The sequence below is a fragment of the Falco punctatus genome (genome assembly GCF_963210335.1).
Source record: "Falco punctatus genome assembly, chromosome: 1".
Taxonomy (NCBI): Eukaryota; Metazoa; Chordata; class Aves; order Falconiformes; family Falconidae; genus Falco; species Falco punctatus.
In genome coordinates, this window is record NC_137580.1 from 15,900,273 (window position 1) to 15,924,448 (window position 24,176).

General features: G+C 34.8%; 1 protein-coding gene across 3 annotated transcripts in view; it reads right to left on the bottom strand.

Moving 5' to 3' along the window:
* Positions 1-630: 630 nt before the first annotated feature.
* Positions 631-24,176, bottom strand: part of LRBA (LPS responsive beige-like anchor protein) — a 417,388-nt gene continuing 393,842 nt past the window's right edge. For all 3 annotated transcript variants that reach the window (XM_080368631.1, XM_080368630.1, XM_080368629.1), the window contains 4 exons: positions 13,394-13,495; positions 11,926-12,140; positions 4,488-4,639; positions 631-2,183 (listed from right to left, as the gene is read on the bottom strand). In XM_080368631.1, the coding sequence (XP_080224757.1) occupies positions 2,093-2,183; positions 4,488-4,639; positions 11,926-12,140; positions 13,394-13,495 (560 nt within the window). In that variant the 3' untranslated portion in view covers positions 631-2,092. The remainder of the gene's footprint in view (positions 2,184-4,487; positions 4,640-11,925; positions 12,141-13,393; positions 13,496-24,176) is intronic.

The following is a 24,176-nucleotide window of genomic DNA, read 5'->3' on the forward strand; positions in this document are numbered from 1 at the left end:
GCACAAATACAGTCATGCTTTCAGTTTGGGAAAGCATCTCACGATCAATAGGGCGCTTTCTAAAAAAAAGCTATCTAGCAAATCTATTCCCCATGAAGTATTTTGGCTCTCAGATCAGAAACTATTATGTCTACCAATAAAAAAGTGTTTCCTCAGTTCAGCAGGAGATCATAAATAAAGAATTTCAGGATTTCCATTTGGCAAAATACATCTTTCTTTGGGTTTTCTTCCCTCAACCTAGCCTAGGAAACCTACCCCTGGATTGAGACAAATGCACATTGCACTTCGAAAGCGTACCAATTTCCCCTCAAAATCTTCTGATATAATGCTATGAATCTTGCTGAACATAAGGAAGCGAGAAGTACAAGTTTTGCCAACAAATGTTACTGCTCAATACACTGGGCACTTACCACAGACACGACAACTAATTAGATCATCCTTCTGCTACACAAAACATTAAAAAGTAACTCTACTACACCACACCATAACCACATCAGTATAAAAATGTAGAAAGCACAGAAAACTCAGTTGCCATTGCATAAACACCAAGAGTACTTTAAATGCATTAGCCATAGCAACTACTTCCTCTATTGTGAATATATACTGAATCACAAGAACCCAGTACTCCACTGAAGTTCTCAATTACAAATGTAATTTTATTTAATTTCTTCACTCAAACTGAATTTTCTCATTCCAAATCTTTACTGAAAGAGACAGTAGTTAAACGCTTAGAAAAAACAGGAACTGCTCTAGTAGGCAGCTAGAGAAATGTATGTATCAATACAGATATGGAATGTAAATTTCAACTCATATAGATCACAACATACAAAGAAGATTTTTATGCAATACAGACTTACAAAACAATAACAGTTCTTCTCACAAATATTTTCACAGAGTTCTGCACAGCAATCTTGTAGAAAAGTAGATTTGTGCAACACCAAAATAACTTACTGTTCCTTAGTATAAATTATTTTTTATTTCCTGAAAGAAAGAGGTAATTTAATATGATTGGGCAGGATCTGACTGGATTTGGTGAGAGCAAAATACAAAAGATATTGTTGCTATATGCAGAAAAAGAATATGGCATGTGCTACAGTATTGCAGGGGCTAGTTCTAGGGGGGGATAAAAAAAAAAAAGAAAAGTTACCTGTAAGTCTAGTGCTTCTGCTGCTGTCTGGAGGCAGTATGCCAGCAAACACCTGCCGCCTTAGTGCCTTCACAGTCAGCCAGCAGAAATGTGCTTTGGTACTTGCATCTATTAAGAAATACCTGCCTCTGTGGGTTTCTAATTTGAGTTTAAAGTCTTCAAAATAGCCTTTCTGATTTTGAGGAACAACGCACATTTTGGTGTGCTTTGAAGGAGTTGCCAAGTAGTAACTAGAAGGATTCACACTTGATGTAACACAAACTCCATTCCCGATTTCTCCCTCTTAACTGCACAAAACATACAACTAAAAAAGAACTAATTGTCTAGGCCTAGAAACATGCTTGAATAGCAACATTGATGGAAACGATTTGCAAAGTTTAAAATCACATTAACCATAATTTAAATATTACCATTGATTCCCAGAAACTTCAGTACTGATGTAGTACAATCATTTGGAAAAGTATGAGACAAAGTGTGGTACAGATAGCACAGATTAAAATCCCCCCAACAATGTAATTAATTTCCATTATGTTAAAATCATATATTCCTCAATGTTATAGATAAAGCTTCAGATGGAAAATCCATTTTTTTATAATATACCTAGAACGTGAGTTTTAACCATCTTTACTGTAGGTTTCTTACATACAGGGATCAAAATAGACTTCTCATTATGACTAAAAATATAGATTTTTAACTACAGAACCCAGCAGCCATATTTTCTGCTTCTTTGCCTTTCCCCAAAAAAAGTCAAGCAAGGTCTACAAAAATAGCAATTAACTTTAAAAAATATGTTGCTTCTTCCAGCAAATTTAAGTTACATTCAGATGTAATATAGCTATTTATAAGGAGCAATGTTGTGGCAAGACACCAAGGGAGGTGTGTTGTGTTCAGTTTTCCTCTGACAACAGCTGCCCGCATCAGTGCTAATCTTGGTCTCTGGGATGATTAGTATCTGGTTTGATACTCGTGGTGCCAACGATTGAAATCATTGTAGAAAACCACTATGCTCCCAGATGCCATGCCAGTCATTATACACCTAAGGAAGGCACAAGATCATATTTGTTAGTGAACCGCTTCACGTTCAGATATATAACTCTTCAACAATGAGTTTCATCAATATAAGCACAAGAACCCGAGGCAATGACCAAATTCCACTGAAAACAGCTGGAGCTGGAAGTGCTCCACATACCAGAAAAGTCAGGCTTTAGGGGCTCCCATCTTGGGCTTCCAATGCTGGATGTAACTAAACCTGCCATCTGTAGCACCTCTGACAGATTTATGGATCACAAAATGTACAAAACACCATGCAACAGTTTGTATGGTCAGCCTGAAGCTACAATTGAGAGTTAGACAACAGAATTGTTTACCAGCACCGCTGCCCTGCAAGGCCATTTCAGATTCCCTGGGATTATTTCTTGACTTGCTTGGTTTGTTTTGGGAGGGGGTGGTGGTGGTGGTATTGGAGTGGGACGAAGCCCTGGTGAAGCAGCCAAGTGAAGGAAGGCTAGGAGAAGTGTTCATTGCCGTTTCATCTCCCCCATTTACACATATGACCTACATGAAGGAATTGGATGCGTGCACAGGACTTCAGTTGGAAAGGTTAGTGTGTGGGTTTGAAAGCAATTTGGAGGCTTTGGTTGTTTTGGAAAGAAATCACTGTGCTTTCCCACTGAGGCACTCTATTTCCAAATTCCTTACTCCTGGCCTACTACTAGAGATCATTTAGATCTGTTTGAAAAGCCATGACCCTGACAGAGCACACAATTACAAGAGTTTCTATATCTTTTCTACTGTCTCACATTAAAGTTCTATGAAAATCAAAAGTATGATGACATATAAAATTCTAGCATTTTAGGAAAAAACCCTCAGAATTAAAAAAATAACATTCAGAGTAAAAAGCTGTAATTTTTCCTTCAAAGACTAAATATGAGATCATCAAAACATTGCATTTTGATAGCATCACACTATTTCATTTCAAGAGCACCATTTTGATTGCTTCTGTATTAGGTTAAAACATCTTTTTACACACTGTAACACAAACATACACAATCATGCATACCAAATAAATTACTCTGAGTAATTACCTGTAATTACTGAGTAATTACTCATTAAAATACTCCCAGTAAATCTCTTCTAAGTTTCTGTGTCTTCAAACCCAAAGTGAACAGGTTCCTAACTTGAGCACATGGATAAATTTAGATGTCCATATTAAATTTCATTTTATTGATGTGCAAGAATTACGTTGACATGAGATTAATTGCAGTTTAAAGATTCTTTAAACGCAAGATTTCATACATTTTAGAGGTCTAAAATCCAAAAGCTGTAACTCCAGCTTTTGAAATATTTTTAACAGCAGGAGCTTTTTAATGGAAAACTGTTTCTTTCAAGATGCCTATATTCTCTGATTATGCTTAACAAGAAGTTATTGAATGTTTGATTGAAGTCCACAGATATCGCTGGTTTGTATTTTCTTAAGGTCATTTTAATGTAAGTTTTAAAAATGTAGTCCAGGTAAAAATGTTAAAAGGTTCAGTATGAACTTCTGTAAGCAGAAGGTTAAGAGCGTTAGCAATATGCTTTACTGCACAATGTAGGCATTCCTAAGGGATTTAGGAGCCAAATTTCTTCAAAAGTACACAGGAACTCCACTAAGCAAATACACCAAAGCAAACAAAATTCTAGCCCACAGCTACAAGTGTACAAATGAAATGGTAAATATCCATCTCATAAACAAACAATACTTTTTCGATAAAAACACTTTTAAGTACAGCTGCATTGGAAAGTGTTATGTAAAAATGCAGTAAAAATACTAACTGATTGCCTTTGCTAGAACGAATCGTCAAGGAGGGTCATGCTTTATGTGGATAAAATAACTTTTTTAGAAATGAAAATTAATACTTGCTTTAGCAAAGTATGGATGTGTGGAGGGAATCTTGTTCTGCAACTGTTCTATATTTAACATAAAGGTCTGGAATTAGGAATGTGATTTGAATCGTAAGTGAAAGAAGAAACATGAAAAGCACGTATGTAACCTTCCACCTCCATGTGACCCACACTGTACATTGGCACAGGCCAGTAACTCAACCTGTCTTGAAATTGTGCCAAGAAAGTAAGATTTCTTGAATCTTTATTCATTCCCCTAAGAGCTGAAATCCTGAAAAAAGATTACCTGCTCTAAATATGACATGTTAGAAAGAATCTTATGCAAGCACAGAATTCTCAATATATTTGCAAGATCTGTGATCCACAGAAAATTAAAATCAGAGGAAAAACAAAAATGCAAGTTAACTGTAAGTATACATTCTCTGAAATTCTTGCGAAGACCAGGCATTGCTCTAACCTTTGGTCATATGACAGGGCCATGGATCGGATTCCAGCATCACACCCTGGATAAGCAAAAAGCTGCTTGAGGTCCCACATCTGCCATACCATGACTACTCCATTGTCTCCACCTGTAAGCAGATACTGTCCATCTCGACTCAGTTGAATTGCCTATAGGGGAAATCACATGGAAATTTGTCATAGAAATGTGTTGCTCTTACTTCCCCTCTTTCACTTGCAAAAAAGTCTCGTATCGACAGCTGAATGTCTAGGGAGACTTGGTATCAATACAAGCTTTTGGGACACAACATTATCATTATGTTATTCTACCCAGCAATAGCATTAATGTTATTATGCACAAATCCCTTTAATACATCAGGTATCAGTAGTTAAATTTTATCTTACCTGTGATTTATTCCATATTCCAAGGATTTAATATGAGGTTAGCTAAAGAAATTTACTGTTCTAATTAGCTAGATTTACAAGACCCAGCTGTACTGGCATTAAAATATAGTACGTGACATTCCCCCAAGGGTCTTTAATACTAGCTTAGCAGAAGCCATCCTCCTTTTCTCTCTGGCAAAAGGCTGAATGATGGAGGGAACTGAAATGTTATAAAAATTACTAGAATTAATTTAGACCAGCATTTTTAGATTCCTGCTCTGATTTAATAAGATAATGATCCTCTTAATAGAGACTGTGTTTCTTTTCATCATCTATCCTGAAACCACCTGTGACAAATTCAATGGCTTATACCCCAATCTTGCATGCATCATGGGGACTGATGGCAAATCTACATTTTAAATCTTTATTTGGGATCCAAATCATGGAGAAAGATGGGATATCATTGGTTTTCACAGTGAAGACTTATTGAAACTGGAGTCTTCAATCTATTTTGGTATTTCCTGTGTGCTGTTGGAAAAACATGAAACATACTGAGTACCTGGACAAACAGTAACCCTCCTCAGTTATCTGATGACTATACCAGATGATACTATCAAATATTAAGACGAATGGAAGCATAAGAAATATTTCTTGAGAGATTTTGCTAATATAAATAAGCCAAAATGTGGTTTAAGAGAACTGAACTTGAAATTTTATTAAAATAAGTGATAGCCTCTGGGGTCAGATTGACCATGATCCCTCTAGCCCAGTGCTGTATCACCAACAGTGGCAGCAGGAGATCCTGTGAGGATGGCCAATCTACAGTCCCTTCCGCTTGTGCTCCCCATCACCGAGTCAGGAATATCAGAAAGCACAACTTTGTCCAATCCCGTTAGTATCTATTTACAGATATTAAATATATCTGTATTATTTATCTGCCCATTAATTTTCTTAATCTGTTTTTGAGCTGATGACTTCTGTGGGTTGGAGGAGGAAATTAGCCATTACTACTACAGTAATACTGAAGAGTACAAAACTTCTGAAAGAAAGACCCTGACCTGCTGCCATGCAGAAAAGAAACTTAAGCAGTAGAGGATATCAGGCCCTGATTTTGTAGCCTCATCCTCAAGCTATCTGGGAAACCAAAGGGTTTATTGGGTTTAATTAAAAAAAAAAAAAAAAACAAACCAAAAAAAAAACCAAAACCAAAACACAACACTACAAAGACCCAAAAAAACCAACAAAAAACAACCAAAACCAAGAAGTTGAATGAATTCTGTCATGTGGAATCACATCAGCACAAGCTACCAGCAAGATCAAGACCCTTAAAACTATGGTTTGGACCGTTTTTAAGCCCAAACCTTCTCCTCTCCTATGCTCTCCTGTTTCCAGATGCCTCTTCCCAGGTCTCTTTCTGACTTCTGCTCCCCAGCTTGACTTCTGTTTTTTCCCTTCTCTGCTCTGTACTTTTATTTTTGTATGCAATACTCAGCACAGCAGCAGCCTATCATCCTCTACATTTGAGCACATTGGAAGGGTAAGAAACAACTCTGCTAGCTGTTTGCTGAATTATTTGCTGTTATCAAAAGGAAAATAAGGAACTTTGCTACTATGAAGCACTATTGTCTATTATTAAACTCCTGATCCTACCTAATCCTTCACTGCATTGCTCCTACTTCCAATTCCTGTTTTTCCTTCCTTCCTTCCTTTCTGCCTCTTCTTGTCTTCTAGTCTCTGGCAAGTTTCAGCATTCCCATCTCTACTTTTCTGTTCCTGTCACTCTTGCAAACATCTTTCTTTCTGTTCTTGCTTTTATCCCCGATTCTGCTGTTCTTTCTCCTCAGCTTCCCCATCAGTCCTTCCCTTTCCTTGTCCAGCATCACCTCAACACATTTCATGCCATGGTGGTTTTGCGCACCTCACTGTAGGGGATGATTGGTTGCAGAGCAAAACCCTGCATCCATGGGCTACAGAAGTTCAGTACAGAATGTAGGTGCTAAGTGTGATCTACTGAATGCATTTAACCTGAGATTTGTGAATCAGCTCAATTTGGGCAGCTTTTCACAAAATACGTATCCTTCACACCAGGACTGATTCATGACAAATTTTACCTCCCTGACCCAAGGCAGAGACACAAAACGTTTCAACAGAACAATGTAAGAATGGAGGATATTCAGGCCAGTGGCTTTTAAATTCCAAACACACACGTTCTACAAATAGATTGATCCACTTCAACTAAAACATTATCACTTGAAGGCAAGGAAATTGCCTCAAGTTGATAGTCTACAAGCAAAATTCCAGCTCAAAGATTGAAATTTAGGAAACAGTAGAAAGAAATGAAGACAGGATCTTGCAAACATATCTCTCTCTGCTGAAGTCTGCAAGTATTTTGGCACTTGCAATCTTTGCTTCTACAGTTTTTCAATATGCAGAACTTGTAACACTGTGATTTTAAATTCTCAGGAAAAGGAAGTTGTTTTTAAATACATAGAATTTCTAGTGCATGCACCACAAAAATGAGAGAAACTAAACCACAAAAATGTGACATTCATGCAACTGAAGGTGTTATACAGACTGCTGACAAGCCTAGAAACTAAAATCTACGGTGTCCGTAAGACACTGCTTTGTGAACAGCAATAACTGAAGTCAAACATATTGCACATCTGTATTTTTTGTATTGCTGTACTCTATTGCTATGATGTCAAATACATCCTGTAAGAATTATATGATGTGCAACACTCACATTAGGGTAGAGTTTCTATATTATAAATTTTGAGTGTTTACTGCAGCTCACCTCAAGTAATCAGAATGAATCACATTGCTAAAATTTTATTTTACACAGTAACTTTAAAATGAATGTAATTTAAATACATATACTGTAAACAAAATATTGTGACGCCAGAAAAAAATTGATGATAAACCTATTCCAGCTGTTTTGAATTAAGATGATGACACATACATGTAAATTTAGACACAACAAAACAGAATATATGAAGTTTATATATAAATGGAGTATACATATCTAAGAATGGAAAACTGAATACTAACCAATGTTAGAGTTGACTATTTTGAGCTGAAACTTCTCCCCCCCCCAAAAAAAAAAAAAAAAAGTACCAATCATAAATTGCTTCTGTGATTCTTTCAACCAGCCTATGAAAATATGCTAAGCACTTCCCAAAGCACAGCCCCAAGGAGCTTGAAAACTCATCCAGAGACCCTCTTAGAAGAGTATAGTAACCGAGTAAGAAAGAGGTAGAAAACAAACTGAGATAAGACTGTGAAAATTATCCAGAACTTGCATGCTCTGAGTGGATGATCATGAGATCTAACATACCACACACAATTATTAAAAAGATTATTCATTAGAAGCAAAAATCAATATGGGGTGGTTTTCTTCTCTACAGCAATAGCAGTCTCCTAAGGGTATTTTCAAATTGCAATGAAGACCATGACAAATAATTATTTGCTACACTTATAAAATTCAGCTGATGAAAATCCATTAACCTTATGGTCATGGTTCACTTGAATTTTATACTTGAGGCTTTTACTGAAGAAATGCTATATTAAAAGGCAAATTAAAGCCATTAATCTTTAACTCTTCCCCTACCTGCAAAATGCAGTGGGTTTTGTGATCCTTTGATTAAATAAAGTATAGGCTTTGAACCCTTACTAATACCTATGCAGTTTTACTAAGTCATTGGCTTGTCATGAAGACAAGATGTTGATTTATTTGTTTTTATTGTTTATTAATAAATTTCTCAGCCACTTTTTTTTTTTTTACATATATATATATATATGCGAAGGAAGGAAGGAATAGAAGAAAAAGGTCACCCTGTCAACATTTCAGTTTCGTGACATGCCCTTCAAGATTTAACAAACGAAAGGATGCTTTTACTCCCAAGTACTCCAACTGGTATAGAAGACAACATGAATTGATTTTACTGTTCTGCTTTTCCCCAGCGTGGTTTATCTACAATTCTGCTAGGTATGAAACTGAAACAACTCTGCAACTAATCTTTCTCACAACATGAGCTTCAGACTCTCAAATAATCCCCAAAGTGCACAATTTCAGCATTGTTCTAAAAGCTGCATTTCTGACTTGTATTTCCTTGGAAAGTCTCAAAACTTTGCACAAATCTCTTTTAACATCTTAGATTTTTGAAAGGCAGTGCTTTGTAAAAAGGCAGAGCTGACACTGTGACAGCCCTGGCTTACAGCAGCAGGAGTCTTGTGGGCACTTCCACATTTCAAAACAGACTCAGGAAAGGAAAATAAATTGGTTCCTCTGGGTGAAACAGCATACACTCTTTGTTTAGTGTAAAATAACTTTACTTCTCAGAACAAGCAGAGTATTTAGAGTTAAGTTATTCATTAAGATATCTAAACATTACATGGTAGATATACTGCGATATGCCTAAGCCCCACTGAGCAATACAATATTTAAAACAAAACCAGGTGGAAAGTATTGATTAGACTTGGAATTTCCCCAGAGTGTCTGAAATTTTTCTAGCACAATACAAGAAAGAAAATCGGAATGTTGTTCCAAACATCACCATTGAAAACTGCTAGTTTTGTCAATAACTGTCTGTCTGAAATACTGGTCCATGACACAGGAAAATAGAAACTAGAATGCCACATTACAGATTCAATGCTTATGACTATAGGAAAATAGAACCTGGAATGTTACATTACAGATTAAACTCTTACCACCTTTTTTCCCCTTTCCTACCCTCCTCAAGCAAAAACCAACAAAAAGTGTTGGTCAGCACAGCCCATGGGTTGGTACTATTCATTTTAAATGCCCCTACTTTAATCATGCAATTGCCACTTGCCTTCTAACATGATGTAGTGCAGAAGCACTGGGAAAGACGCTGTAGGTTGTTTAAGCATAAAGCCCAACTGGGACCACTGGGAGAGAAAGAAAAGAAAACAAAACAAAATAAAACCCAAACCCCTGTAAATACGTAATTCTGGCCCACAGAGAGCGGAACTTCCATTGCCTCTAGCAACATTCCTAAAGCTGTGGGTACTGACTGAAACACTACAGAAATTGTTTTAGCTGGCAAGGGATTTCTAGATATTTTACAGATTTTCTGGCCTAGCTGACAACATAATCACAACTGAAAGTGACAGATTATTAAGATTATTATTGTGAAAAGAGAAAACACTGCAATATGTACTTGCTTTATGGAAAGAACTGGGATCAAGGGTAGGCTGAAAATCTCAAAAGCATTTGTACAAGAAAAGCCAAAAATGCAATTTCAGACAATTGAAGAAACGTCAAAAATTGAAGGAAGAATCTACATAAATTTGGAAAAATGGCCTGGGACAGAAATACACACACGCCTATTTCATTTCCCCAGCCTCAGATCCACACTTGTGGCTGCCATCAGGATCCAAGGATCATATGCCCTCTCACCCCTGCAGACAGCACTCTCACTATGGAAAAGAGACCTGCACAGAGAGTTATTTCTGCAATATTCCACCACCAATGCATCTGCCATTTTGAAAACACCGGGATGCTGGACTAACAGTGAGTCATACATGACAGCGGTTTAGAAGGTGTTAAGTGGAATACGTTGAACTACACTGGAGATTTCAGTGGTAATGGAGCATTGACTGTTCCATGTAAATTATAAAATGGAAATAATGAAGATCAAAATTCTTTCAATTATATTGACATATTCTTCCAGCTCAAGAATTAATATGAACAGAGTCAAGGGAAGACCAGGTTAAAATTTTTAAATGCTTAAAATTTTGCCAAAAATCTGAAAGAATTTCAGTAATTCTGTAAAACAAACATGAGAATGAAGAGGCATGTTCTTCTTGAAATGTCTAACTTCCAACTAAAGGAAAAAATGTTGAGAGTGTTCAGCCCAAGAGAACACTGGAAATCCCAGCAGCTGGGTTGTCATACTGCTATATGCTTACAACAACAAAAGATTCCTCTTGCTGATGTTAAATAGGTAAACAGTTTTTATAATAGGAAGCACTTCTTTACTGTGAGGATGACCACGCACTGGCAAAGGTTGTCTAGAGAGGCTGTAGAATTCTCCTCCACACTTGGAGATTCTTCAAAAGCTGTCTGGACACAGACCTGGGCAACTGACTCTAGATAGTCCTACTTGAGCAGGGGGACTGGCCCAGAATCTTCAGAGGTCCCTTCCATCCTCAACCATTCTCTGATTCTGTGCTTCTCAGACTGTAACTATCAGCATAGAGACCATAACTTCAGATAATTCAGGTACCCTGAATGCTGACCCAGCAATGTGATCTTGCTTCATGTCTCTGCTGAATTCTGTACCTTTCTAGCAGATTTGGTAATGCTTGTTCATTTCCCCCACCCCCCTTTCCTTTCTTTCTCATTTAAGGAAAAAGTGGGAATATTTTTTAATGCAAGGAAAGCATTCTTTTGACATTTCTGCTTCACTGCAGTATAGCTGGCAGGTTCTGCTCTGCTTCATAGGTACTATTTCATAGGAACTGTCAAAAGACCTGCATTTTGCATTACAAAATAATTTCCATAAATCCATAAGCTTAAAATGCCTCCTGCATAGTTTTGGACTTTCTCCATGTCTCTTGCAGCTAAAGACGTGGAACCTAGCTGCCTGCTCAGCAAATGCCAAAGGGCTAAAGAGCTGAAATATAGACATATGCCTATAAACTTCCTGAAGCTCAGCACAACACATGCTATCTCAAGCTAAGATGAAGGAATGTAGACAGAAATGCCAAAAAAGGGAAAGCCAACATCGAAAACAGCATATCCAACAACCTCCTGCCTTCAGATTCAGAAGTAAAGAAGTAGCCTGGCTTTTTCTGGTCAGAAATTAGTAATATTTGTATTTTTCAGTTCAAGGGAATGCCTACAGGGTATTGCTTACTATACAAACAGAGTTAAAATCAAAACCAGTACTATTACGAGTACATGGTCCCCTTAACTACGATTTTTTCAGAATGCTGCTATTATGGTCTAGTACCATATTTCTATGGTCTGACTATAGAAAGAGTCTCCATATAACTCCCAACACCAATAGCTCTTCCTGATACTGGAACTGACAGTCCTTAGCACTCACCTTTATCTTGTCATCTGTTTCCATAGTGGCTTGAAGTCTCCCATTCACACTGAACACACAGAAGAGGCCATTTTCATAATATATGACACAGTGGCCTTCTCTTGAAGCTTGAATAAGTTTTGGTCTTAGGCAGTTTTCAGGACCTTCTAATGTTTCAGGACCTTCTAATGTCCTCAGTAGGTCTCCATTCATAGAATGTATGAGACATGGTCCTTCTAATGAGACAGAATTAAATATCTAGTTATTGATTTACATGCTCATTTAAAGACATTGTATATCAAATAATAAGTAATGACTTCTACTTAGGTAATCACTATTATAATACATTAAAATTACTTTTATCATGTTCAGGTGGTTAGCCTATGACTCTAAAGGTGCCAGAAAGTAAGATAAATAACTTATCCTTTAAAAGCTTTGTATTCAAGTATTTTAGAGCACCTACCAAAAATAGTTAAGAGACCTAACAGATTTTCTTTTGTGGATTTTTTTTTAAAACTGGTAGTAGTTCATTTTGAGAGCACAAAAATAAATGTGCTGAATCCTAAAATAAAATTTTCAAAATATGAAGACACAAAGAGTTAAGTGTAACGAATTTACATACATAGGTAGTCTAAAAATGTATGTTCTCATTTAAGAGCTTAATTCATACACAATCAACTAAGTATTTGCTTTTCAAGATATTTGGACAAACACCTTATTTGCATGTAAGCCACAAGTGTTCACATGCATAAAACAGAAATGCACACAGGTGCATATGATAAGTACACCCAACTTTGAAAAAGTGTCTCAAAGTAGATAGCTTGGAAACACTAAAGCAGAAAGATCCTAATTAAAAAAAAAAAAATACCAGTTTAAAAATAATTGGAGACCAGCATATAGGAAAATGATAAACAAGATCCATGGAATCAACATAATTCTCTATAATTTGCCTGCCAAAAGCAGGTCTTTGAGAACAAAAATGAGTCATATTACAGGTTTTGTAGCGAAGCTCAAAGAGCCTGAACAGAATTACTATACATTTTAGTTGGTACTTTACATATACCCTTCATCAAAAAAACAAAGGCAGCACATTCTTTTTTCTCTATTTTTTTCCTCTAATTATTCTCTTTTTTTCTCTAATTTTTGCTTCCCTTTCTGACAAGTTATCCATAGCAAACATTCTTCACCATCCTGGCAGTCAAGAGCTGTACCAAACTGTATGCTGTATGTAATTACACACTGGATAAACAAACAGAAATAGTAATCAGTAGGCTGTAATAGGGAAACTGACATGGTTGCCTCTTGTAAATGTCTAAATAATCCTCAGTTTTTACATGTTTAAAAGGAGGTTTCAGATTCCAAAGCAACTAAAAAAAGGTTAGAAATACAACCACTATAAAGTTAATAAAGTCTGCCACTGGAGGCTATATTCCTTTTTGCATTAGGATTATAGCTTCATGAACAGACAGAAATGACAACAGCTACTTACCTTTTGAACCACTTATTACCAGGCCAAGTTCAGCACAAATAGTAGCACAGGTGATCTCATAGTCATGTCCTGTCAAAATAGCTCGAGGAGTTGCAAAATCACCTTCAGTGAAAAAACAATAAAAGCAATCCTTGGTTACAATCTATTTCTAAAATCACTGCTTTAAATCACTGAAGCATCTTCAGTTTCCTTGCTCTTTGAGTTCATGTTCCATACAAATCACTTCTATGCTACTGTTTGCCCACGGTTCTTCTGTACTCATACCTATACAGCACAGCAGCAGTATACTATAGGAATTCAGCTTGCACATTCACTGACACACGTTAATATAGAAGTCGGGTGTGCGGTAAAACCAAACAGAAGTTGGAGCACAAAGATCTGCATTTTCCCCCTCCCTCCTTCTCCCCCTCTTTTTTTTTTTTTTTTTTTTTTCTATGGAGGAATTGTTCAAAGTCAATTACTGCCTTTTCCTGTCACAGGCGTTAAGTAAATGCAAGCATCACTACAACAGGTACTGAGAGGACAGACCAAGAGTGCCCAAACAAGATGTAAAACATCCATTGACTGATTTTATTTTAACCTAGTAACAATGTTGAAACCTCAGCTTCATGTCTAGTTCCTTGTAAAATGTGGACTGTAATGAGTATGAATTTCAGATGAGTTTTCAAAATCAAAACACCCACACCCAACATTAATTACCACTGCTCCTATTAGACAATTCTCATCAAAAACAAGAAATAAAACTATATTTTTTTGAGATTCTCCTTGTAATCAAACATATATGGATATCGTAAAGAAAAAAATTTATTCTCCAGGTCAAGACACAGAAAGGGTAAGCAAATGCTATAAAACTCTTTAAATAGTTTTATAACTTCACTCACAGGTCATTTGCTAGATCAACCTCTTTAAGAGTGCTAAAATTTCATGAAATTCACAATTGCAATACAATTAGTTCATTCATCTGAAGAATGTGTATTGGGCAATGTTACCATGTAGTTTCAAAAAGGATTAGATGAGTTTTTAAGTAGCAGCAAATAATTTCACTTCACATTAAAAGCCGATACATGAGGTACCAACAAGGCAATAAAACAGTGGTAAAATCAAACTTTTTTTACTTTAAAAACAAGAGATGGTTTTGCAAAAAGACACAGTAATAACAGGGCCAACTGACTCCATTAGTTACTAAAGTAGCATCACACAAATTACATTTGGGGCTGTAACTTTTCAAAACAAGCATAACGTCATCAGTTTGTCCATGGAGAGCCGTAACAGAACTAGCAACACTGGTTCTGGGTCTTTTATATATATATATATATATTCATATATTTTATATATATTTATATATATTTTTATATATATATATATATATATAAAATATATATATATTTTTATATATATATATATTTATATTTATATATAATCTGGGAATTATATTTAAACAGGTAGCTACCCAGACCCTACATGTGAGAGACTTCTGTGGATTAGTAGTATAGATCTGGGCTTGCACAAATAAAAGCTTAGCTTACTCGCCATATTTTACCTTTTTACTCAGACCATTTGCAACACCTCCCAGTCTGTGTAACTGCCACATTCAAATTGCTTCTTAGAAAAGGTCATAATCTATGACAAAGTATCAAATCAAGGATTTTGACCTTTCAAAATTTGATTTATTCTGCAGTTACTGTTATAATCTATATCCACAATACAAAATCTTTAAAAGAAAATAAATATGTTTCTTCTTAGATATATATGTTCACTAAATAAATATATTTGCATATATACACACACAAATATGCATATGTTATCAGCATTTTAAATCTGAAAATGCTTTGGAGCAACTTGCTGAATTTTCCCTGATCTCTTAATAAAAAAACCTTTAAAAGCTATTGCTTTTGTTTTGTGTAATGTTTGGCAAAACACACTCAAACCCACGAAGTATGGCAGACAGTTCAGAAGCAAAGGAAAAACTCCCAACAAATTAGAAGCATAAGGGTAGACTTAATTACCTCTAGGTATTTCTCAGGTGGCTGATCCTATGAATGCTCACAAACCTTTTAAAAAAAGTTTGTTCTAGTGAACTTCCGTCACCTAAACATGGGGCAGGCATCTTAGAAGATTCATGAATGAACATCGTGTAGACAAGCCAAAAATTTGCATTTTTAGGGGAAAAATGTAACCGCAACCATAACAGTCTAATTATCCAGTAACAATTTAATTTTGTTGACCCAATTGCTTCTCCCTGTGTTCCCCAATCCACAAAAGAGGCAGCAGCTTTGCACATTTAAGGCACTTATAAGTTTGAGGTTTTTTAAATGAGCTGCCTACATTAGCAAAATTCTAGAATTCTGGTTTTACTGCTTTATTTTGCTTTCAGAAATCGCATTTAACACACACTTGCATAGATCAGCAAGGAATTAATCTAATCATGTTAATGAAAATTTTGAAATCAGAGAAGTTTTACATGTACAACATTGTAGTGGATATAATGAATATAAGATGTTAGAGTTAGAAGGACTTATAGGAAGCAATGTCTGAATGAATTATTAGGAGGTGCAGATAAACAAAATCCTTATAGCAAACATATTGCTTACAGCAACTACATCACTGTAGGCTTTACCCAGGTTAGGCTGTCAGTAACTATACACATAAAGTGTAGGAGATAAGATTCTTAAAACAAGAAGTAGAAACTGAGCATATATATATATCACAGTCCACAGAAATGTAAAATTACATGAGTAATGCTTGCAGTCCTTTTAGAATTTGGGCTTGACTTCAAACATAATAGAATATAAATCTACAGGTGGCAGGATCAGTGTTTCATAAATTTTATCAACTGTTTACTAAATTACATTTGTTCTAAAGAAATACTTCAACGCAAAAAAGAGAAAAAAATCTGAATAGTACCTTTAAAGAAATTAGGACTTGAAAAAATACTGTAAAAGAGGAGTCCTGTGAAAAGCCAGGCTGACTCCTTTGATAAGAATGTCAAGTATTTAGAGGTTTCCAAGCCTCTGATTTTCCAAATAATGGGGTCAACTTAAAAGCCAGTTGTAGAGCAGAACAGATTTCTTTAAAAGCTTTTAAACTGTTATTGCTTCAGGAGATTGTCATGGTTTTCAATAATGCAAAGAGAAAATTTTATTTTGTTGCTGGTTTAAGGGGCACCACTTCAAACTTTTCTAAATTGTTTTAGGGGAACCGGCTTGCAGATCTTTTGAAAAGCTGGGGAAGTGACTTCAAAGGGAAAAGAGTCTTTGTCCACTAAGCAGGTTTACGACCACTGATGCAAACCCTAAGGACTGAAAAGAATACTCAGTCCATCTTTATGGAGATCCTTAAGGAAGATGAACAAGTCAAATAAAATTAAAGATAGTTCAAATCCTAGCACTAATAACCAAGACACAACAGTTTTACAGATGTGCTTTTCTCAGCATAGTACATAATAATATCCTTAGTCTATAGCATTGCTGGATTGTTACTTGAAGTTGAAAGCTGTAAGAATCTTAATGCCACATTCACATTGCAACAAATGTCATCAATGATTTATTTAAGTCACAGAAGGTATACATAAAGTTATTTTCCAGTAAGGGACAGATTACCTTTAAAGTAACCACTCAAATTAGTTTGAAAGAACTCTCCTACATTCCAATAAATAATTTCTGCAAAGCTTTTTTCCCATAGAAAATAGCATAAAATATCACTCTCCCTTAAGTGACTAAAGTACATTTTAAATCATAAAATTCAAGCTTCAGAAGATAAAAGAAGAGCACATGATATCATGTCAGCTTATGGCGATATTTCAGCGAAAAAATGTTAGGCGTTTGGAAACTACGTTTAAAAAGGAACAGTGGGATTATAGCAAAGTCAAAACTTTCTTCTAGTTTAATGACATCCAGAAGATATGCCTTACTGAATAACAAGAAATTGGTTTGTATTGCTGGGTCTTTCTCTGCTTTTTTTCAGCTTCATTGATGTTACAAAACAAAACGGGATCAGGACATTTTAAATCCACTACTAAATTCCTAAAATGACCACTTTCTGTATTTTCAGCACCAAGTTGTAAGAGCTGAGCCAAAGATCTCCCTAAAAAGTAATCAGACTAGAGACTGACAGAAAAACTTATTTCATAATGAAATATGAGATACTCTTCCTACTATTTCTGCATGAGATAATATTATGCAACACATTAAGATATAAAATATTTGAGTATGCTCCTTTTTATGTTTTATGCTGAGAAGACAGTTAATTATTATAAGTCACAGACAGCCAAACAGTTATTTCTAAATTATGATTCCGTGCTTGCAGAGGCTGTAGGGCACTTTTAAATGGCAAATTAATTATGTGATTTTATGCCAATAAGAAGTCCAAATTAAATGAAGCATCAGTTAATCTAACTATCTTTTTACCTATTTTTTTGCGAAAACAAGTGATTGAGTACTTTCTCAGAAGGATATATCAACCAAACCAAAGCATATTTATATATAAAAAAAGTCTTCTAAAAATAATTTTCAAATTTCACAATTTTGAAGTTGGTTTGTATGATAAAAATTGAGGAAAAAAAAAAGATTTGAAATCAATTTGAGAAGTACAAATATACTTACAGAATACAAGACATTTGGACAAAAGTGCTTTCAGCAAAATAACTAAATTAAGAAAACTAATCTGCTGCTAGGCTTCTATGTTGATTATATAGCAAATTTCAGAGTTTAATTACATCAAAGTGACAACTATCAAATATTATTGAAACTCTGTATATTAACATTATTTATAAATCACACAGAGTGAACATTTAAATAACAGCCAACTGGTTAAAACCACATTTCACCAGTGCAGAAAGGCTAGCTCTTTGATGGATGTAAGATCTTACTAAAGTGATACCACACAATATTACTGAAGTATTCCTAAACCTTCAGATTAAATAATCTTTCCTTTGTAAATATGCATTTTATTGTAACAATGTAATCTTTTCATATTATATAGGAACTTCATTGTTGTCCGGTTCTTCACATGACACCCCATCAGCATTTCCTCTAATTCCTTCAAACTACTTCCCATCTGTTCAGACTTCTTTTACAACAGAAAGTATAACCTTATGCCTAGATGCAAGTTTTGTTTTTGCAAAAAACACTTCAACCATACATCTTTTCAAAAATGAACAATATCTTTGAACAACTTATCATTCTATCCTGAAGCAAAATCTAAAAACACGAAACACAGATGATGCTATAATGCTGTTACGTATGTTCAGTAAAGGAAATAAAGAATTACATTTATCTTGTAGAATTCATTTCAGCAAATACAACACAGGGAAGGCTTACAGGAAGTTCTCCCTCCTGCAGTCACACTGTGCAACAAGTGACTAACATTTATTTCATACACATTGTGTCAAGAAAACAGGTTTGCTATGTTTCCAAAATTAACACAGTAAAGAAGAAGATTTAACAGGCCTTCATGAATTGGGTATTAAAATTCAGATTTCAAAAGTCAATAATCCTCAGCCTCTTAATTCCTACACCATGTGCAATGCAATGCGTTCTGGAACTAGTTCACCCTTACTGGGGATTCATCTGCTGAAGTCCTGGAAGTCATTCAGCAGGACTCCTCCCACTGAATACAGACCTTTTTGAAGCCGTTAGAAAGTATCTGCAGGTGAATATTCAGGGTCAGTGTACACTAATATTTTAATATTTGCACCATCCCGACTTCATAAACTGCTACTTAAATATCAGCTTTGAAGTTTTAAAACACTATCATCTTTGTCTGAGAATGTTCTAAAACAGCTTTATGAAGGGGCTTTTTTTTTGTTTATACTAAAAAACCTGATCTATTTTCTTTGTATTTCTCTCTTGTGGTTTATAGTTATAACTATTCAATTACATTAAGTCCAACAAAAAAAAAACACAACACAAAAAACAAAACTCAAAACCTCAACAGAAAGGGAAAAAAAAACCATCAAGCAATAATTTCAGTTAGAAATAGCACCTACTATGGAATTGTTGTAAAACAAAAGACATCTTACAACATGCTGAAACTGACCACTAGTTGAAACATATGTAGTATTTCATACCTTGGGTAGAAAATAATCCAAGATGAGAGGTTTCATATGAGAATTCAGCTCAATTCAGCCATTACTGATCTATTTTTTTTTTTTTTTGCTATTAAAATAGTATAGTAAAATAATTTATTTTTGTTTATAATAAGAAAAATCTATCACTGCAAAACAATACTGTTCCACAGCAGTATGTATAAAAGTGTGGTTTAGCCATTTGATTGCTTTTGTAAAGCTAATTTCAAACCTGTGCAGCAGTAGTGTGTTGCACTAGATAGATGCTTACCATCTTTACATAGCAATGTAACTGGGAATACTGATGGCATACATCAAGCTCAGAGCATACATAAACTAGCTGTCTCTTTAAAAGTAACTGTTTTAAAACAGATACTTTTCAATGAAGCAGGCCATAATTCTAACTACATATAGTGCTCTCGCACTTAATGGAGTAAGGCTTGTATCTGTGATGCTAGTCTTAATAGAATTTAGTTCCAGAAACAGGTATAAAATAATTTCCTACCTAAGTCAGGATTATTGTATTGGCCAAATAATTTTTACAACATTTAAGTTGATAATTTTATTCTATACTACAAATTATTATGTCTTCTGCATTACTCTGTTCTGTCTTACACGGTATAGACTTTAAACTGAATGGTTACTTTCCCCAGCAACCAAACAAGGTAAATAAATGTGATATATTAGTACATCAACCCACCACTATGCATATGGTGCACATTAAGGCTGTATTCATTTACCATACAAATATAATTCCTTTTACCACATCAACTGTTAGTTACAAGTTGTAAATATAGCGTTGTTTTTCCTGGAACTCAAAGGTCTGCATTACATCATGAAGCACTAAATATCCTTAACCTTCTGGAGAATTTAATGCATATAGTTTTAGTGACACCTGAAGCTGGATACTGCCAAAAAAGCAGCATCCAAACTCTTTCTCTTTTTCCAGTCTCAAAGTACATACTGCTTTCACTTGCGCCTGGATGGTGCCTCAAAACTTGCTCTACAATATTACTTGCAATTACTCACACAGACTGACAAATCCTGAAACACAATCTCTCTTAGTCTGTTGAAAACAGGAATGATACAGATGCTGTGCTTAACACTGTAGAACACACTTTTAGCCAAAACAAGTATTTATAGCACACAAACCTACACGCCCCTCAGTACCAAACCACTACGACTATTTAGATGCCTTCCAAACCATCACAGTGCGCTATGGCAAGCACTTTTCAGTGAAGGCCTTGTCCTCATATAAGTATCTTTGACACGACTTTCTTGGCATTATATAAATAGAAAATCATATTGCTTATGTAGCATCTTTTCAGATTTCCAGATATACCAGAATTCATCCACCTGTTATACCTCATCTTTTTCCAGTTTAAATATTTGGAGGCTAGAACTATCATTTATATATGATTTATAGAGTACTTGGAGGAATGAGGCCTCAGCCTCTTTGAGGTATCAATGTGTTATAGTTTAAAAAAGAAACAACAGTGACCTTTTGTAGCTGTATAGTTTAAGGCTCTGTTCTAGATTCATTGAGATAGTCCCAGTACTTGCTGCACTGGCTACAACAGTGCCATGTGAAGATACAGGGAACTGTAGGACCAATTACAGCATCAGGGCCTATGTCCATTAAGCTTTCATGAGGCTTTCAAGACTAACATCAAATAATGCAATAAATGTTAGATAGAAGAATATTTAGTGGTTACTATCCCTTTCAAAATGTTACAGGTACTTTTCTAAGCCTTGTGGGTCTTCTCTGTGAAATAAATTTTACTGAATTTGACTTACAACAGGAATAGAAAAATTTAATATTGCACTTGCTCAATCTCTAGTAAAAAAGAAAAAAGTATTCCATTTCTTTTTACAATCGCACTTAACAAAACACTCCTGATCTATTTCTGCTTCAGTCTGTACATTAACCTTAAATTCACATTGTATTTTCTCATTATAATTTTAATAAAAAGGATAAAAATTATACTACAAATGAAATCAATTTTTTTTGCACCACATATGTGAACGTATATATATTTTAAATATTTTACTAGGCAGTGCTTTGGAGAGTCAGTCCAAGATCAGATTTCACGCGAACCCAGCAGATGGTGCTAAAGGATTCTTGCTTTATGTACAAAATTGTGCTACTGTTCAGCCATTTTTGAGAAACAAAGAATATTTGTTATGTCTGCAGTTAAACACTGTTAAAATAATACTGAATTATTTACTGGCTTTTTTTTCAGGAAAGACTCACAATAATATCATCTACGTGTGTAGAGGTAAAATATAAATGTGCTATTGAACACCAAAAGGAGCACAGGCAGACTGTTTTTAAACTCAGTGATGGACTATCATAGAGCAACACTCTTTTCTTAAAAGACTGACTACAGTGAATGGCATCTACCGCCTTAATAGTTGCAGCAATTCCAAAATATTTTAGTATTTGGAGGTTCTGCAAATTTTTAGCTATTATGGTAGACCACCATTTGACAGAAATTAACAGTGATAGCAGAATTTCCATTAAAACTAACATGATTACTGATTTATGGACATTTTGATACTTCTACGACTTAGCATGATAAATGCAAAAGGGAACACTGACAGGTAAGATTTTTACAACTACTTCTTAATTAATTTTTCTAAAGAAAATAAGTTGTTATGTAAACTACTTCCAAATGTATTTATTTTTTAGGAAATAAACATTAAAATTCTAAATAAATATTTATGCTATAAACATTCTTCAAAATGTGGAACCTTATCTTCTCAATTATCATTGGGTTTTAAACTGAAAATAGAAGTCTAGATCATGCAGAAACTTGGGAACCAAGATGTAAGTTAATTCAAGATGTGGATAAAGACAAGGGAAGAAGGCAAAGAAGGTTTTTTGCTCCTAACAGCAGATATATGACCTGCCTGGAATCATTGTGACTATTCACTGTGTACAGAGGCAAGCACGTATACAAAACTTCATAGAATTCAAGTTTACAGAATTAGTGTGTCTGAGTACAAAGAAATTATTAACTATGGAATTGCTCTTTAATCAGCCAACACAAAGATGCTCATCAGGTCATATTTTCAAAGTTTCAATTGCCTGCATTATCCACTTAATTAATTACCAAGCATTCACTTATAAAAAGTTTAAATTTTCAAACTGAAAAATGTGCGTAGCGGTTGATGAAATACAGATGTTTTACCTTTTGCTATGGTTACTAATATAATTAAAACCAATGATTTCTCTAGTCTCAAGACCACAGCTTTAGTCTAATAATAATAATGTTAATTGATAAAAAGTTTTTCAGGTGTTCAAATACTTATTTAGGAACTGTAGCTATAAAAAAAAACAAAACAAACACAGTTTATTTTAAAAGAAGTAGCTTGGATAGTAGCTAGACTGTTTTTCAGCAAGACAGGAAACTGGTGATTAAACTTTGAATCCTTTGGGAGATTTCACATTTTATAAATTCAAAAGATTATGTATTTTTTAAAAAATTATATCTGAAAAAGATATTCAACATGTTAGTGATAGTGAAAATGTTCAATGAATTATCCCAATTAAATCTCAGTAAACCCAGTAATTTTTATTAAAGTACAAAATCACGTGCTTACATTCACACGTGCCCTGCTACACAGCTACATGACTGAAAACATTTCTTTAACACTTCAGAAAACCTGAATATAGTACCCTCTAAAAAAGTATAAAATTGTGCAATGAAAGCACCCCCACAATCTTTGTGATGCAAATGTGATACATACAGAGAGTAACATTTTCTAGTTTTATGGGCTAACATAAAAGAGGTAATATAATTTGTTTTATTCACATATGTGTGGAAGATCAATGCAATAACTCAGAGGAGAACACATCCGTATTAGTAGTAGTAATACAGTTATACACAGACTCTACGTTTCATTAGTACTGAATACTTTGATCGGTTAAGCCTTGCTTTCATTAAGCAAATAAAAATTTTAAATTAGATATATTTCTGTTTTTCAAAATATGAAAACTAAAAAATAATTATGAAATAATCTGTAGATATTTTGAAAGCAATAGAACAGTCTCTTCATAGCCTATGAATATAGTGCAAGAACAGCAGAAAAGCAACTTACCTTCACCTCAACTGTGGAAATGCCTACCATTTTATAAGCACAAACCATTTTATAAGCATAAACACTATTAAAAAATTAAATTCACCACTATAAAACTCCCCTCCAAGAAAGTACATCCAAACAAAATAACCGCAGTGAAAAAACAAACATTTTGTAGGCATAGGTTGACATTCACTGATCTGATTGGCCTCTATCTGGCAGGTATAAGTGAGGGATCATTCAGAAGAAGGATTGGAGAAAATGGGATATTCCAACTACAAAGAAGTTTGTTGGTAAAGGAATACAACAACTATGTGTGTAGCAAGCAATTTTGTGACAATTTTTAATCTGTAAGCAACAACTAGAGATGGCCTTCTAGATATGATTATCACCAATATAACAGATCAGAAACATGACGGTTAAAGGAACTTACATGAAAGTGGCAAAGCTATGAGAGTGTTCAGTACGCTTTATAAAGGAAAGAACATGAACAAGATAATTTTTTCAAGTATTTTGAAGACATGTTCCAATACGTGCAGAACATAGTTCTATAAGATCTCATGAAAAGTTAGTCTACAGAAAAACAAAGGAAAAGGTAATAAAAGATACTAGTGAAAACTGCCCCAATGCAGCAGG